This window comes from Cannabis sativa, chromosome 2 (genome assembly GCF_029168945.1).
Source record: "Cannabis sativa cultivar Pink pepper isolate KNU-18-1 chromosome 2, ASM2916894v1, whole genome shotgun sequence".
In the NCBI taxonomy this organism is placed as follows: Eukaryota; Viridiplantae; Streptophyta; class Magnoliopsida; order Rosales; family Cannabaceae; genus Cannabis; species Cannabis sativa.
The window spans coordinates 91,023,400-91,035,641 of record NC_083602.1 but is presented as its reverse complement, the minus strand read 5'-3'; the positions used below and the strand labels follow the sequence as shown (position 1 = coordinate 91,035,641).

At 36.5% G+C, this 12,242-nt stretch overlaps 2 protein-coding genes across 2 annotated transcripts; both read right to left on the bottom strand.

Moving 5' to 3' along the window:
- Positions 1-5,645: 5,645 nt before the first annotated feature.
- Positions 5,646-11,358, bottom strand: LOC115720557 (putative disease resistance protein At1g50180). The gene is made up of 4 exons (XM_061111032.1): positions 10,583-11,358; positions 8,046-10,335; positions 6,163-7,905; positions 5,646-5,843 (listed from the first exon to the last, which is right to left on the bottom strand). Exons 2-4 carry the CDS (start codon positions 9,091-9,093, stop codon positions 5,839-5,841), a joined length of 2,796 nt encoding a protein of 931 aa, XP_060967015.1. The 5' UTR covers positions 9,094-10,335; positions 10,583-11,358; the 3' UTR covers positions 5,646-5,838.
- Positions 10,472-11,362, bottom strand: LOC133035188 (putative disease resistance protein At1g50180). The gene is made up of 2 exons (XM_061111038.1): positions 10,925-11,362; positions 10,472-10,827 (listed from the first exon to the last, which is right to left on the bottom strand). Exons 1-2 carry the CDS (start codon positions 11,318-11,320, stop codon positions 10,642-10,644), a joined length of 582 nt encoding a protein of 193 aa, XP_060967021.1. The 5' UTR covers positions 11,321-11,362; the 3' UTR covers positions 10,472-10,641.
- Between the last annotated feature and the right edge of the window lie 880 nt (positions 11,363-12,242).

Genomic DNA, 12,242 nt, shown 5'->3' with positions numbered 1-12,242 from the left:
TAGTTGTCAAGTGAGCTATCTTGTGGTTGATCAGTCTCTTCTTCAACTTCCTGATCAGCATTTTCACTGGTTCTTGCATCTGATCTGACTTCAACATGAACCTGTCTAGCCTCAATGCTAGTCTCAGTTTTGTCTTCTGGTTTCATGGCCATTGCCTTCTCATTAAAAACCACATCCCTGCTCACTATGCACTTCTTAAAACCAGTTTCTAAGCACCAGAGTTTGTACCCTTTAACTCCATCAGGGTACCCAATGAACATGCATTTAATTGCTCTAGGTTGCAATTTGTCTTGTTTGACATGCACATATCCAATACAGCCAAAAACTCTCAGATTCTCTAAAGTAGGAACCTGACCTGTCCACATTTCTTGTGGAGTTTTAAACTCAATTGCAGCAGATGGGCTTCTATTTACCAGGTAGCAAGCTGTTTTGACAGCTTCTCCCCAAAACTTTCTCTCCAAACCAGCACCCTTCAGCATGCATCTAACTCTTTCAATAAGAGTTCTATTCATCCTCTCAGCCAAGCCATTCTGCTGTGGTGTCCTTGGTGCAGATTTGTGCCTTCCAATACCAGTTTCTTTGCAGTAGTTTGTAAACTGTTTAGAGCAAAATTCTAAGCCATTGTCTGTTCTTAGCTTCTTAATTTTCTTGCCAGATTGGTTTTCAACCAATGTTTTCCATTCCTTGAAAGTCTTGAAAGCCTCATCTTTGGTTTTGAGCAAGTGCACCCAAACCTTTCTTGAGTAATCATCTACAATACTCAGAAAGTAGCTTGACCCTCCCAAACTTGTCACCTTAGATGGACCCCACAGATCTGAGTGTATGTACCCAAGTGGCTCCTTGGTAGTGTGTTTCCCAGTGCTGAATTTTTGCCTGCAACATTTTCCATAAATACACTCTTCACAAAAATCAAGCTTACCACCAAGTTTACCCTTAAGAATTCCTTGCCTTTCTAATTCCAACAGACCTCTTTGACTTACATGGCCAAGCCTTAGATGCCATAATTTAGTTTGATCTATATCATGATTAGATGAAACTGTGTTGACACAACCAGAGTCAGTTTCACCAATCATGATAAAGAGTCCATTTCTAAATTCTCCTTTGATCACTATTTTGGAATTCTTCATGACTTTAAGAAACTTATCATCAATTTCAACCTTACAACCAATTTTAGTTAGTACACCAATTGATAATAAATTTCTTTTGAGGTCTGGTACATACCTGACATTCTGAATCCTCCTCTTGACTCCATCATGCATTTTGAGCATGACTGATCCAGTACCATGTATCTGACAAGCCCTGTTGTCTCCAAGAAAAATTGTTCCTCCCTTTCTTTCTTCAAGATCATTGAATAGTTCCTTGATTGGACACATGTGAAATGAGCATCCGGAATCAAGAACCCATTCATGACCAGAATCTGCATTAGAGGCCACCAACACATCTGCAGATTCATAGCCATCTGCTACAACACCAGCTTCTCCTTTCTCTTTGTTCTTTCTGCCTTCTTTCTTGAGTTTGGCCTTCAAGGCCAAGCATTCATCTCGAAAATGGCCTTCCTTCTTGCAGTAAAAACACTTCTTGTCTGTTGTTCCCCTCGAGTCTTCCTTTGACTTGGTTTTCTGGTTTCCCTTGTAGCCTCCTCTCTGGTTCTTGAAATCTTTCTTTTGTGTCTTTCCTCTAGCAAACAAACCCTCTCCATTTTCACCTTGACTGTCCTCTGTTTTCTTCTAGATTTCTTTTGAATTCAAAGCAGCCTTAACTTCGGACATTGTTAGAGTTTCTTTACCATAAAGCATAGTATCAACAAAGTGTTCATAGGATCTTGGCAGAGAGCTCAACAGTATAATTGCCAAATCCTCCTCTTCCTGTTTCACTCCAATGTTGCAGAGATCAAGAGTGATCTTGTTGAACTCATCTAGGTGATTCCTCAAATCTTTCCCCTCATCCATTCTAAGAGTGTACATTCTCTTCTTCAAATACAGTTTATTTGCCAGGGACTTCTTCAAGTATATGGAACTGAGTTTGTTCCATAAACCAACAACCTTGTCTTCACTAGATACCTCCCTTAGGACTTCATCACCTAGACTGAGAAGAATAGCACTATGTGCCTTGGTTTCTATCTCCTTCCTCTTCTTCTCATCTTCAATTTCTTTGAGACTCTCTTCATCAATTGCTTCTGAAATTCCATTAGAACAAGCAATGCCTTCATCTTAATCCTCCATAACCCGAAATCATTAGTTCCATTGAACTTGTCGATTTCAAATCTTGCTGCAGCCATCTTCTTGAGTTTCTTGATGTCTTTGAGTTCCAATCTTGATTGAGCTAAACACCTTGCTCTTATCCCACTTGTTGTGATCGATGATCACCTTGCAATCGAGATTGAACAATAAGAACCAATAACCAAAAGCAACAGAACTAACAGCAGCAATGCTGTAGCAATGTTGCAGCAATACTGGTATAAAACCAGTCAAGAGACAATGAACAGAAGTAAGAAAAGATTGAATAATCTTGAATGTTTTATTTGATCTTGGAGAGAATTACAATGAGAGAGAGAGTATGTACAAGGCTTAACCAAAAAGAATGAGTTGACAAGCTATTTATACAAGCTGAAAATAAAATGGACAAAAATACAAATCTATCAAAAATGACAGTTAACAGAATTAACTGTCAAAACCGAACAACCAACTAACTAACTCCTAGTTTGCACGTGTGAATTTGGTTTGCATGTGACAGATCATAAACAACAGTATGAGTTCATGAGAGTAACGGCACTTTAGCAAGCTTTTTTGTTTGAGGGTCTTAAATTGCTGTGACATAAATAAAGCCTCAGAATGATGAGTTCTACTTCTACAATGCTCACATTTCTGATTTTGGGATGGCAAAGCTTCGCGGGTTATTAGATCAAAGCCAATTTAATATTAAGATTATGGTTAGAGGAAGAAACAAAAAGCATAATGTTAGATTAGGTGTGACTTTGTAATATGCCACATAAGCAACCGTTTTAACTAACTAATTGGTTAGTTAAAACCGTTACTCCTATGTCGGTTTCTATTGAACCAAGAGTTAGCTCCTATAAATACCATGTAATTGTAATGTAGAGTTTAATTCCTTTACTTGTAATTCAGATATATAAATCAATAAATAGAGAGACTATTATTCAATTCTATGTTCTAAAAGTCTGGTTTACTAATTGGTATTAACTTCTGGTTTCGGTTAAGTGATTTGAGGAGTGTTCTTAGATGTGCATTGAACTCTCTTGGTGTGTGAGATTGAGCTTTGAATCTCCAACAAGTGGTATCAGAGCTGGGGTTGATCGAAGATGGATCTTGAAGCTGTTTGAAGTCAATTCTTGATCAATCAAGAAAGGTGATTTGCTCTGTCTGTTCAAGCGTCAGAACCATGTGATCAATCAAGCAAGAAGATGGGGAATGTCAAATTCGATCTTGAAAAGTTTACAGGGAAGAATGACTTTGGGTTGTGGCGTGTCAAGATGAGGGCACTTCTGGTTCAACACGGTCTGCAGATGCTCTATTGGGGGAGAAGAACTTGCCTGGTGATCTAACAGAAAAGGAGAAAACAGAGCTTCTTGATAAGGCACACAGTGCCATTATTTTAAGTCTAGGTGACAAGGTTCTCAGGGAAATCTCAAAAGAAGAATCAGCAGCTGGTGTTTGGAAGAAATTGGAGAGCTTGTACATGAAAAAAATCATTGGCAAACAGGTTATTTCTTAAACAGAAACTGTATTCTTTTAAGATGACACCAGGAAAAGAAATTGAAGATCATTTGGATGATTTCAATAAAGTGATCCCTGATTTAGAAAATATTGGAATCAAGGTGGAGGATGAAGACCAGACCATCATTATTTTAAATTCTCTTCCAACAGAAAGCTATGAGCATTTTGTTGACACCATGATGTATGGTAGAGAGTCTTTGACACTAGAGGAGGTTCAGAGTGCTCTAATGTCAAAGGAGATGAAGAGAAAGGCAGATAAGCAAGAAGACAATACTGGTGAAGGGCTCTTTGTCAGAGGAAAAGGTTCAAAGAAGGAGAACAGGGATCAAAGCAGTGGAAACAAAAAGTTCAAGAGAAGATGTTTTCTGTGTAACAAGACAAGTCACTTGAAGAAAGATTGCCCAATTCTGAAAGATTACAACTCTAAGAAGAATGGAAGTGCAGACGTGGTTTCTGATGGAGATGACAGTGATGGTTATGACAGTGCAAGTGTGTTGGTAATCTCTAAAGACAAGTCAGATACTGGTTGGATCATAGACTCTGGATGTTCTTTCCATATTTGTCCTGACAAGAAGCAATTCATAAATTACAAGACTATCAACAGTGGTTCTGTGAAATTAGGTGATAACCACTCATGTCCAATTGTTGGAATTGGATCAGTGAAGGTTCAAATGACTGGTGGGGGAGTTACAGTTCTTGAACATGTGAGACATGTCCCAGAAATAAAAAGAAATTTGATCTCGATGGCAATGCTTGATCATGATGGTTACTCAATAAAGGTTGAGAATGGCTCATTGAAGGTGACAAAGGGATCTATGGTAGTCATGAGGGCTACTGTGATGAATGGCATCTATGTATTACAGGGAAATACATTCAAAAATTAGGCAAATACAGTGGCTCAAAGGAGTGAGGAACCTACTCTAATTTGGCACAGGAGACTGGGTCATATAAGCTATGGTGGCTTGAAAATTCTGAGTAAACTTGGAGTATTTGGTAAGGACCAGATACAACCTATGGAGCTGTGTGAACAATGCATTCTTGGGAAAGCTACAAAAGTCAAGTTTGGCACTGGGAGACACACAACCAAAGGAATTGTTGACTATCTACACTTACATTTGTGGGGGCCATCAAGAACAAAATCGAGAGGAGGGGCCAGGTATTTCTTGATTTTCATTGATGATTTTTCAAGGTTTGTTTGGATTTTCATATTGAAAAATAAAAATGAGTCACTAAGTAAATTCAAAGAGCTGAGAGCTATGTTGGAAACTCAAACTGGAAAGAAGGTAAAGAAGTTGAGGACAGATAATGGGCTTGAGTTTTGTGCAGATGAGTTTAAAGAATATTGCAAACAAATTGGAATTGGCAAGCATCTAACAGTACCTAGAAACCCTCAGCAAAATGGACTTGCTGAGAGAATGAAAAGAACTATACTCGAAAGAGTTAGATGCATGCTTATTCATGCTGGTTTGCCAAAGTCATTCTCAAGTGTATACATTTACGGCTGCTATTTGATTAACAGATGCCCTTCATCTGCAATCGAATTCAAAACAACTGTTGAGGTGTGGAAAGGCAAGCCTGCAAGGTATGATCATCTAAGGATATTTGGTTGCCTTGTGTATGCCCGTTTCTTGAAGAAAAGGCAAGCCTGCAAGGTATGATCATCTGGGCATCATCCTCTACATATTCTTCAACATTCTTTCTTCAGCAAATGAGCTCTAACAACAAAATTCCGTAGCTGTATACTACTCTGTTAATTTGTTGTTCACTCATTTGACAGCAATATATGGAAGACTTAGTTTCACTTGGTTGTTGGGTTGATTGGACTATTTTACTTGCATTGCAACACTCTGATCAAATCCAATTTAATACTAAGACTATGATTAGAAGAAGAACAAAAAACACAAGAAGAAGAAGAAGAACAAAAGATAACACTCTGCACATGAGCTCTTGTCAATTACAGAAAGAGACAGTAATTTAAGAATTAAAACACAACAACACAATTCGAATATTACACATTACATTCCCATTATTAATTATTGAGCAAACAGACACTGGTGAATGGTGATTGGCAAACGCATCCTCCAAATCTTCATATGAGATTCTATCAATCTGCATTCATAGTAATGCCAATACAAAAAATGCATAAGCAAATAAGGGATGTAGTTTTAAGGGATGTATTTATATTTCATAATTGAAAATTTTAATTACACAATAATAAATAAGAGAAAAATAAATAAATAAATAAAATTAATAGTGTGAAAATAGATTCAAATATTTAATACAAAAAAGTAATTTGTTTTATATTAAACAAAATGATAAAAGAGCAAAATAACCATATTAACTTGGGGAATTTAGTGTAGATAAATAATGATAGAAAAATAAAAAGAATAGAATTAATAACAAAAGATAGATATGATTAGATATGTACCTTTATCACATTCCATGAATACACGTGAGGGTACGTGGTTGACTTTGTGGAAATCGTCTCCTCCTTGCTCCATCCTTTCTTTGAATTTCTTAGGCATATTATGTATCTTTATCTCATTGAGTGTAACAATGTTTCTTACTCCATTTGGAACTCTCCTCAATCCCCTGCATTTCTCAATACGCAAATAGGCAAGTGAAGGCAATGCACTCTCCTCCACTTTCCACTCTTTCAAGTTATGTAGAGTACTAAGCTCAAGAGATTCAAGTCGAGGGAAACCTCCTCTTGAGCACACCATCTCATCCCCTCTAAAACTATCATAGGCAATCACAAGGACTCTTAATTGTGGTAGCTTTTTTAATGTTGGCATTGGATCATCCTTAAGTTGGAGAAATCTCAACTGTAACTTGATGAGATTTGGGGAGAATTGGTTGACTTCTGGTAATCTTAATATAGGCGAGTACAGGGTAAGCTTATAAATATGAGGACAGCTTAATATCAAGGGAATTATATCTATGGCGGTGACACCAATTAAACTGTCTACTTTTAAAGAGAGAAGACGAGTGAATGTGAGAGTTTGGGGATTGTGTAAGAATGTCTCAAAATTTCCATCCACACAAATTCGTAATTTTTTGAGACTCTCCTGTTGTAGAATATCACTCAGTAGAAGATCCTTAGTACGAATACCTACCAATGTTTGTAAATTTCTAGACTTAGTTGACCTCAAGAAATTACCAAATTCTATGCCATTACCATCTACAGTGATAAGATATAGATGCCTCAGTTGCTCCAACATGCACATTGAACTTGGTATTTTATCACTCTTGCTCCTTACTCTCAAACTCTGCAGGCATCTTAAATTCCCAAAAGAAGATGGAATCTTTTCAATATGGCAACTAAGAATAAGTAATAGCCTTAGATGGATCAGATTCCCAATTTCTTTTGGCAACTTCAAACTAGATCTGGAATACCTATATTGATGACCAATAATCAAAACTCTAAGCTTCAAAAAGTGATTGCATGCATGTCTCAATACTCTTTTATAATTATACTCAATTCCTCCATCTACAGCAAGGCATCTGAGAGAGCCATCTATATTTCTAACCATATGAATAAAATCACTACAATTAGTTTTTCCACTATTATTGATGGAAACTCTTCGTACCGTTGTTTCTATGGGCTCTTCCCTTCTATTCTGCCAATCAATAAAACGAAGGAAGTTTTCTTCTTGAGCTTTAGACAAGCAAACATCTCGCATGAGATCATGGATGCAAAATGATTTTATCCTTCTTCCTGTTGAACTCATTTCTTTCACCTGAATCATACTCCTCTCCACCAACTCACACAACCAATCATATGCCACTTCCTCCCAAGTTCCCACAGAACCTATTCTTTGCGATATTAAACCTTCTGCTATGAGTACAAGACATAACTCTTTTACTCTTATCGTGACATCTTCACCGTAACGAGCCAAGTACAAAAAACAAGGCTTCAAGTGAGATGGTAACTCACTGTAACTCAAACCTAACACCCACAAGACACTACGGTATCTTGAGTCGCCGTCATGTTGTTGATCACCTTGACTGATGCAGCGAATTACATTTACTTTCATCAGCTCCCACTCATATAAGGTATGTTTCTTAGATAGAAGCCCAGCAAGGACAATGATGGCTAATGGCAAACCAGAGCACCTTCTAACCATCTCTACTGCAAGTTCTTTCTTCCTTTCTTCATCATCATTTGAAGCTGAATTTATCCATGGAAAATGCACAAAAAGATGAATGAAACAACTAATATGACTTAAAAACATATACAGAACCTATAGTATGTATGAACATAAAGAAGAATATTATGTTAATTGAAATGAAAAGAGGGAAATGTGTTACTTGGTAGCTTTTTGTGAAACAGCTCCAAACTCTCCTCTTCATTGAGGAAATGAGGTTCATGGACGATACCATGTTGATCGGCATGCAAAGCTACGACCTTATTCCGAGTAGTGAGTAAGATCTTGCTATGTAATGTGCCTCCTTGAGATGTAGTAGGAAATGCATGTTTTAAAAGATCCCATGTTGCAGTTGTCCATATATCATCAAGGACCACCAAACATTTTTTTTGTTTCTGAAAGTTGTAAAGCTCCTTGGCTAATTCTTCATCACTTATGATTTTGATTTCTTCTCTTCTTTCTTTGGTGGGAGAGGTGAAAGCAAATAAAATTCCTTCCAAGACATCACGCCTGTTACATTGCTGAGATATTGAGACCCAAGCATAACAATCAAAGTGAGTCCTAACTTGAGGATGCTGATAGACCTTTCTTGCAAGAGTGGTCTTCCCCAAACCTCCCATCCCACATAAAGAAATCACCTTATGCATATGAGGGTTCTCTTTTTCAGTCAAAAGAGTTACCAACTCTTCAATATCTTTTCCAAATCCGACAACAACATTGTCTTCGACATGAGAATAAACTTGCCTCAACTCTTTTTGCTTGTGGACATAGCTGCTTGAAGAAGCTTCATCTGCTTTGTCTATTGATCTCTGTACTCCAAATCTTTCTAATTGCGACGTCCAAGTATCGATGTTGGATGAGATCTCCTTTATCTTTGATACAACTTTATACACATCAATAATGCGAACACACCATTGCAATGCACGTCTCATAGTTCCATGATTAGAAGAGGAAGCCACTTTGAAGACATAAGTCTCAATAACATCCTCCAAGTCAAGAGAATTTTCTCTGATTTGGACAATCAAATGGCCAACTCTCTCATTGGTACCATTCCTAACCCAAGCATCAGCATCTTTTAAGAAAGCACTCATACATTGAAGCTTGATTTTTGCATTCCCCACTTGGCCTTCAACTCCATACAAGAACTTGGCTTCATCAATTAGTAAGTCTCCAATTCTTTCAATCACAAATGAAACAACAGCATCTGCCATTTGATGATTTTTTCTCAGTAAGTGAACTGAATTAAATTGAATTGAATTGTATGATATGATCTAACAGCAAAACAGATCACTCATTTAAGCATTTCTATCCCAAGTGGTGTTGTTGGTATTCAATATTGGCTGCTTATTTTGTTCTTTTCTCTGATTTTTTTTCTTATCCTTAGAGTGATTTAGAGGTGGTCCTATTCCTATATGTGTGGAGTAGCTAAAAGGCATTCAGCATTATTGGTATTGGTAGGCCCACCATAATAAGCAACTTCCAACAAGGAACCCATCTTCAATTGGTTGACTTGACTCTCCTTGTTACTCTCTTAAGTCAATTTTCTAACTGTGGCTGTGCCTCATGTGGTTCTAACTGTATTTTTCTGAGGAGTTCAGCGGCTGCAAATCAGATTTCTCACCATTCTGCAATGGTGGTATGCCAAGACTAAGTGATTGCTTTTATGATTTGCCTAATGGAATGGAAGACATATAAAAATTAATGCCGAGTTGTAGTGGTGTGGTAGTGGGAGGTAGTAGAATCATTTCACATTGCGATCATATAAAGAATTCCGAGTTGAAATGATTGTTACAACTACTAACTACCTCTAACTGTTACAACATCAGCAAGGCAATACAAATATAGCGATTCTCCACCTTGACTACTAATATACATATGAAAAACAATTTACAGAACTAAGATAGAAAGTAGGTTCAGGTAGTGCTTGAACTTGTCACTACTAGGGAGAGCCTTTGTGAGCATGTATGATAGATTGACTGCAGTAGGATCTTTGAGTTTAAACCTTGCCTTCATTGATTATTTCTCTGATGAAATGGAGTCTAACATCAATGTGTTTAGACTTATCATGGAAGACTTGGTTTCTGCTCAAATGCAATGCACTTTTACTGTCAGAATATTGGTGTTGATCTTTAATCACTACCAAGTTCCTTTGTAATTCCCTTGAGCCAGAGTGTTTCATTTACAGCTTCAGTGCAAGCAATATACTTAGGCTCTGTGGTTGATAATGCTACAACTGATTTCAAATTGGCATTCCAACTTATTGTGTAACCTTTCATCTGAAATGTTATAACCTGTTTGAGACCTTTTTGAGTCAATATTTCCACAGAACTTTTTCTTCGCGATATAAAACCTTCTGCTATGAGTAAATGACATAACGAGCCAAATACAAAAAACAAGGTTTTTACTCTTTTACTCTACCGCTAGTTCCTTCTTCCTTTCATCATCATTTGAGTCTAAATGTATCCATTGAAAATGCACAAAAAGAATAACGATTTAAGTAATGGGACTAAAGATAATATAGCACTAATATTCCTATATATCAAACTCGTAAAGACTAAAGATATCTCTGTTTAACACACTAGGAACATATATAAAGATATCTAGATTGACATGTATAATATGTATAAATATAAATGGTAGCAAAGATAAGAAGGAATAATATGATTATTGAGTCAAAAAGAATGAAGTATAGTATATTACTTGATGGATCTGTTGCGACATGGAAGTACTTGTTCTGAAACAGCTCCCAACTCTCCTTGTCATTGAGGAAATAGAATTCCTTCTAAGACTTCACGTCTATTACATTGCTGAGATATTGAGGCCCAAGCAGAACAATCAAAGTGAGTCCTAACTTGAGGATGCTGATAGACCTTTCTGGCAAGAGTGGTCTTTCCCAAACCTCCCATCCCACATATCGAAATCGCCTTATGTTTATGAGGGTTCTCCTTTTCAGTCAAAAGAGTTACCAACTCTTCTCAACTCTTTTTGCTTCTGGACATATCTTGAAGAAGCTTCAGCTGCATTGTCAAGTGATCTGTTTACACCAAGTGCTTCTAATTGTAAAGTCCAAGTATCAATGTTGGATGAGATCCTCTCAATCTCTAATCCAACTTTGTGGACATCAATTCCCTCTCTTAAGATGTTAATAGTTCTTTTGAGTACACCTTCATTCCTCTTCAAAGCCACTTTGAAGACATAAGTTGCAATAACATCCTCCAAGTCAAGAGAATTTTTTCTGATTTGGACAACCAAAAGGCGAACTCTCTCATCGGTACCATTTCTAACCCAAGCATCTGCATCTTTTAAGAAAGCACTCATACATTGAAGCTTGATCTGTGCTTTCCCCACTTGGCCTTTGATTCCATGCAAGAATTCAGCTTCAGAAGTCACCAAGTCTCCAAGCCTTTCAATCACAAACGAAACAACAACATCTGCCATAAGATGATTTGCTCAAACTCAGTAACTGAATTGAATTGTTATAATGATCTAACAACAAAACAGATTATTTAAGGATTCAACAATGGCTGCTGTTGTTTTCCCCGCAATATTCGTTGCTTTTTGAAAAGCAGTTTTCTTTATTACTTTTGAAAAAGAAAAAGGAAAAGCATTAGCCAAGGAGTAAAAGTAACAGACAGTTTTATTCTTCTTCTTAGTCAAGAAACCTTTTAATTCATTTACTCTGCCTTTTCAATTTCATTAAATGTTGATGGGTTCATACTTGATCTCTTAATCAATGATTATATAATTAAGAGTATTGGTATTGGACATTATTGATGATCAACACGTTCTATAAGTGTCGCACTATGATTGGTTAGCATATTTCTTAAAATCTATATTCTTAAGTTATATAGGACCCGATAATTACACTAATAGTAATATTACACCGAGGAGGGTGCTAGGCACCAATAATACTTTTTAGAATTTCTCTATAATTAAATATCAGCAATTAAAATTCTCCATTGGCTATAATTGAAAATAGATATATAAGGATGAATAATATCTTTATTGGAATGACACCTTTGATGAGGATTTAATTCACAGTTAAAGTAGTATTTCCAACCAAAATCGTAGTCACTAGTATTTCATTCATAATTGTTATTTATGAATCAAATTGAAATTTAAAAAGTAAAATTTGATGTGATTTGATTGTTTGGATGCAAATTTAATTTAAAACGAATGTATCTAAATTATTTGGTCAATCTTTAAAGTTGCAATTGTTTAATGCTTTCTTCATAATTCAACTTTACCATAGAACTACGGGGAGTTATCATTTAGATTGAATTTATAATTCTTAATTAGATTATAAATACTTTGTAATTTGTTATTTGAATAGGGAGAAGAAGATAGAGTTCTTGCATTA

Bases quoted from the DNA above. Each gene is read 5' to 3' on its own strand.
- LOC115720557 (XM_061111032.1), bottom strand. From the start codon at position 9,093: ATGGCAGATGCTGTTGTTTCATTTGTGATTGAAAGAATTGGAGACTTA. The intron at 7,906-8,045 runs GTAACACATTTC...GGATAAATTCAG, and splicing joins GTTTCACAAAAAGCTACCAA to CTTCAAATGATGATGAAGAA.
- LOC133035188 (XM_061111038.1), bottom strand. From the start codon at position 11,320: ATGGCAGATGTTGTTGTTTCGTTTGTGATTGAAAGGCTTGGAGACTTG. The intron at 10,828-10,924 runs GTAAACAGATCA...TTGACTGAAAAG, and splicing joins TACAATTAGAAGCACTTGGT to GAGAACCCTCATAAACATAA.